The sequence below is a fragment of the Microchirus variegatus genome (genome assembly GCF_963457635.1).
Source record: "Microchirus variegatus genome assembly, chromosome: 12".
In the NCBI taxonomy this organism is placed as follows: Eukaryota; Metazoa; Chordata; class Actinopteri; order Pleuronectiformes; family Soleidae; genus Microchirus; species Microchirus variegatus.
This window is the reverse complement of record NC_139813.1, coordinates 28,831,874-28,836,873: the sequence shown is the minus strand read 5'-3', so window position 1 is coordinate 28,836,873 and position 5,000 is coordinate 28,831,874. Positions and strand designations below refer to the sequence as shown.

At 42.7% G+C, this 5,000-nt stretch overlaps 2 protein-coding genes across 2 annotated transcripts in view; both read right to left on the bottom strand.

Annotated features, from left to right (window-relative positions):
• LOC310934901 (C-1-tetrahydrofolate synthase, cytoplasmic-like) overlaps positions 1–2,354 on the bottom strand; it is a gene marked incomplete at both ends in the record, with an annotated part of 5,650 nt that extends 3,296 nt beyond the window's left edge. Inside the window, 4 exons of the mRNA XM_083898701.1 lie at positions 1,793–1,846; positions 1,952–2,011; positions 2,094–2,178; positions 2,254–2,354. Of these exons, the coding sequence (XP_083754827.1) occupies positions 1,793–1,846; positions 1,952–2,011; positions 2,094–2,178; positions 2,254–2,354 (300 nt within the window). The remainder of the gene's footprint in view (positions 1–1,792; positions 1,847–1,951; positions 2,012–2,093; positions 2,179–2,253) is intronic.
• Positions 2,355–4,160: 1,806 nt separating this feature from the next.
• The window catches only part of ccr6a (chemokine (C-C motif) receptor 6a), a gene marked incomplete at both ends in the record, with an annotated part of 1,164 nt that continues 324 nt past the window's right edge, over positions 4,161–5,000 (bottom strand). Inside the window, one exon of the mRNA XM_083898700.1 lies at positions 4,161–5,000. This exon is cut by the window's right edge and continues 324 nt beyond it. Coding sequence (XP_083754826.1) covers positions 4,161–5,000 — 840 coding nt within the window.

Below are 5,000 nucleotides of genomic sequence, written 5' to 3'. Positions count from 1 at the left end.
GAATAAGATCACGACTAAGTTTTCTAATTTTCACAAGCAAATGTTGCACTTTTGGAAAATGATATTTAGCCACAATTTCTCCTCATAACTCAACTTTATGGAACAACAGAGTAATAACAGAATCGAAAATCAATCTTTAAAAGTGATTGGTTTAAGAAAGACATTGTGTATATAACTGATCTAATGGATGATGATGGTTTCATTTTAAGATACACAGAATTTACAGAAAAATACAATTTAAACTGTTCTCAAAGAGAATATATAAGTTATGTAATAGTATAATAGTATTTCACTGCCTCTGATTGATTTGATAAAAAATGTTATGCTGTACAATAATGATCCATCAGTTCTACCAAAGTTATTTTTGGGACTTTGTAATCTGACTGAAAAACAATGTAATAACACATTTATTACTAGTTTATTGAAAGCTAAAATGTTTCATGGTTATGACAGAAGGGTCATTTTGCAGGAATCTGATTCTGTTCATTCAAACCCATCAAACAAAACACACTCCAAATTTATCAAATGGTCTATTTCACCTAAAGTTAAAGAAACAAACTTTAAAGTTATAAACAACATTTATCCTGTGGCAGAATTTCTCAAGAATAGATTTAGTTATGAGGTGGAAAAATGTGCTTTTTGTAATGAAGATGAAACATTAGAGCATATGTTTTTTCTGTGTCCCACTTCACATCTTTTTTGGTGTGACATATATAATTGGATTGCTTTAAAAATAATGATGTTCTGCCTCTTAAATTATATGATATTCTCTTTATTTAGATCATCTTATTGTGGCTGTTTCTGACACGATTAACATTATTATATTCTTGGGTAAATATCACATCCATTGTGCAAAACCTTCTTTTTCATGTTTCATAAATGAGTTTAAGTTATTCTTTTCATCCCTTAAAAAGATAAACAACAAGTATGCTGAAAAATGAAGTCTAAGTATTTCTCATCTCATTCTCTTCTAAACTATATTTGAATTTAATTTATCTTTTCTGCTCTTTTTTAATGTTGAATGTGTTTTGCCTGAGAAATTGTATATTATTTATTTATCTTGATTTATTTACCATTTAACTTTTGTTTCATGATTCCCGGAATGTTAGGTTTGTACTCTACACTGTGCTCTTCTTATGTGTATTGTTGTTATTGTTGTTATTGTTGTTATTGTTGTCCTCATTGAGAGTTTGTATTTTAAATCATAAATTAAAAAAACTTCAGGATTAAACCCCAGAACATGTTTAACTTCAGCACACAGCCCCAGAACATGTTTAACTTCAGGATTAAACCCCAGAACATGAATGTTTGACTTCAGGATTAAACCCTGGAACATGTTTAACTTCAGCAGACAACCCCGGAACATGTTTAACTTCAGGATTAAACCCCAGAACATGAATATGTTTAACTTCAGGATTAAACCCCGGAATATGTTTAACTTCAGGATTAAACCCCAGAACATGTTTAACGTCAGGATTAAACCCCGGAATATGTTTATTTTCAGGATTAAACCCCAGAATATGTTTAACTTCAGGATTAAACCCCAGAACATGTTCAACTTCAGGATTAAACCCCAGAACATGAATGTTTGACTTCAGGATTAAACCCTTGAACATGTTTAACTTCAGCAGACAACCCCAGAATATGTTCATTTTCAGGATTAAACCCCAGAATATGTTTATTTTCAGGATTAAACCCCAGAATATGTTTAACTTCAGGATTAAACCCCAGAACATGTTTAACTTCAGGATTAAACCCCTGAACATGAATGTCTGATGCGTCTCTCACGTACGTCGTCTTGCGTCGCTGTCCTCGGGAGTCTCACGTGTTTCGCGTCAATTCCGATCTGCAGAAAAGACGAAGGTGTTTTGATGATGATGATGATGATGATGATGATTATTATAAAGTGCTCACTGCTGCCTCTAATGGCTGCAGAGGGAAGTGCAGTCACCTCAGCAGCAGCCTTCAGTTTGGTGCTTATGTAGAGGTTAGAGTCGTCTCGATGTCCAACCTGAAAGACACATGGTGATGAAGACTGGGTCAGACCTGGATCAGGTCTGGATCAGGTTCAGGGTCCAGGTCTGTGGACTCACCTGTAGAACCAGAAGACTGGGTCTGAACCCTGAGACTTCAGTCCTCATCTTGTCCACCTCTGTCCTCAGTCTGTCCCTCACTGACCTGCACACAGAGGACACTGTCTCCACAGGACAGACGTGGACAAACGTGGACAAACGTGGACAAACGTGGACTCACCTGGACGTCTTGATGCCAGAGATGATGGTTGCTATGGAGCGGCTGTTTCCACGGCAACAAGAGACGCCGACACGGAGGAAGTGGGTGATCGAGGACAACATGACTGAGAGAGAGAGAGTTTTACAGAAACATCTTATTTACATATGTTTAATTTAAATAAAGTTAAAAAAATAACTGAAGACTCAGGACACACCTTGACTTACCTGAGACGTGTTCAGTGAGACAGGTGCAGGACAGACTGACTTCAGAGACACAGGGACACGTCAGTGTGTGTGTGTGTGTGTGTGTGTGTGTGTGTGTGTGTGTGTGTGTGTGTGTGTGTGTGAGAGTTTCTGCTCTGGACTGAGTCAAACCAGACTGATAATAAAGGGTCAAAGGTCAGTCAGGAGGAGGGACGTCCTTCACTTCCTGATCAACCAATCAGGCTCCAGGAGGAGGAGGAGGTTTAAGTTCATGGGAAACAGAATCCACCAAACACTTGTGCTGATATTATATAAATATATATATATATATATATATATATATATAAGATAAGAGGTCATGGTGGAGGTCACAGTCACTTCTCTAACTTCTCTCAGTCACTTCCTGTTTTGGCAGCAGCTCAAACAGGAAGTGACCTGAGGAAAGAAAAAAGAAAATCTTTGTTTTTACAAACTTTTATTGTTCATTTACACAAAGATCAAAGATAAAGAACAAAGATTAAAGAACAACAAACACAATCTCAGGTTTAAAAGAGTCTGAACCAGGAGGCGGGGCTTAACTTATCCAGATAACTTCAGGTTAACCCTGGTTATCAAGATAACTGCAGGTAAATCACCACAGTAACTGACCTGGTTCAATTTCACAAAGAGACAAAAACAGACACATGCTAACTAACAGAAAGACGCACGCTAACTAACAGAAAGACGCATGCTAACTAACAGACAGAGGCATGCTAACTAACAGACAGACACATGCTAACCAACAGACAGACGCATGCTAACTAACAGACAGTGCATGCTAACCAACAGACAGACGCATGCTAACTAACAGACAGTGCATGCTAACCAACAGACAGACACATGCTAACTAACAGACAGACGCATGTTAACTAACAGAAAGACGCACGCTAACATACAAGACCGACATATGCTAACTAACAGAAAGACGAACGCTAACTAACAGACAGAGGCATGCTAACAAACAGACCGACATATGCTAACTAACAGACAGACGCATGCTAACTAACAGAAAGACGAACGCTAACTAACAGACAGACGCATGCTAACTAACACTGACACATGCTAACTAACAGACTGACGCATGCTAACTAACAGACTGACACATGCTAACTAACAGACTGACGCATGCTAACTAACAGACTGACGCATGCTAATTAACAGACTGACGCATGCTAACTAAAAGACAGACGCATGCTAACTAACAGACAGTGCATGCTAACTAACAGAAAGACGCACGCTAACTAACAGACAGAGGCATGCTAACTGACAGACAGACACATGCTAACTAACAGACAGACACATGCTAACTAACAGACAGACACATGCTAACAGACAGACACATGCTAACTAACAGACAGACACATGCTAACTAACAGACTGACACATGCTAACTAACAGACAGACACATGCTAACTAACAGACAGACACATGCTAACAGACAGACACATGCTAACTAACAGACAGACACATGCTAACTAACAGACTGACACATGCTAACTAACAGACAGACACATGCTAACTAACAGACAGACACATGCTAACTAACAGACAGACACATGCTAACTAACAGACAGACACATGCTAACTAACAGACTGACACATGCTAACTAACAGACTGACGCATGCTAACTAACAGACAGACGCATGCTAACTAACAGACAGACGCATGCTAACATTAGCTTTTGTTCACATGGTGAAAGACGAGCCGTTGTCACTGGACCCGTCCACCGAGCGGTGAGCGGACGACACAAAGACCTCGGAGGTGACCCTGGAGAAACGCCGCGGAGCGATGTAGCGTTTGCCCAGACACCAAAGGTCCTGGAAGATCCTTCTGAAGTGGTTCCTGAACTTGACGCCCACAAAGGCGTAGAGCACCGGGTTGAGGCAGCAGTGCAGGTAGGCCACGGTCTGCGTCAGCGTCAGCACCACCTGCAGGCCGTCCGAGTCCTCACACGACTGCTGCCAGAACAGCTCCACGGTATCGTGAAACAGGGCGACGTTGTAGGGCAGGTGGCAGGCGACGAACACGGCCACCACGGCCAGAACCACCCGCACCGCTTTGTGGCGCTGGAAGTTTCTGGCCCTCAGCAGCGTGACCACGACGGCGGCGTAGCAGACGACCATGACGAGCAGCGGCAGGAAGAAGCCCACGGCGAGCTGCGTGCTCGGCACCGCCACCTTCATGGTCCACGCCTCCGGGTCGTTGTCGAACTTGAACTCGCAGACGTGCTGCGGCGGCGCCGAGGTCCGATTCCCCTCCTCCTCGTCCTGGTACATGAAGGCGTCGTGGGCGTGGCTGGGCTCGTACCACTCGTAGAAGAAGAAGGTGGGGAAGGACAGCAGGAAGGCCAAGGTCCAGACGGCGGCGCAGACCACGCGGCTGTAGGGCAGCGAGCGGAGTCTGAAGCTGCGTCGCGCCTGGACGATGGCCACGTAGCGGTCGGCGCTGATGCAGGCTAGCAGCAGCATGCCGCTGTACAGGTTGACGCTATAGCAGCCGCGCAGCAGCTTACACGCCGCTCGACC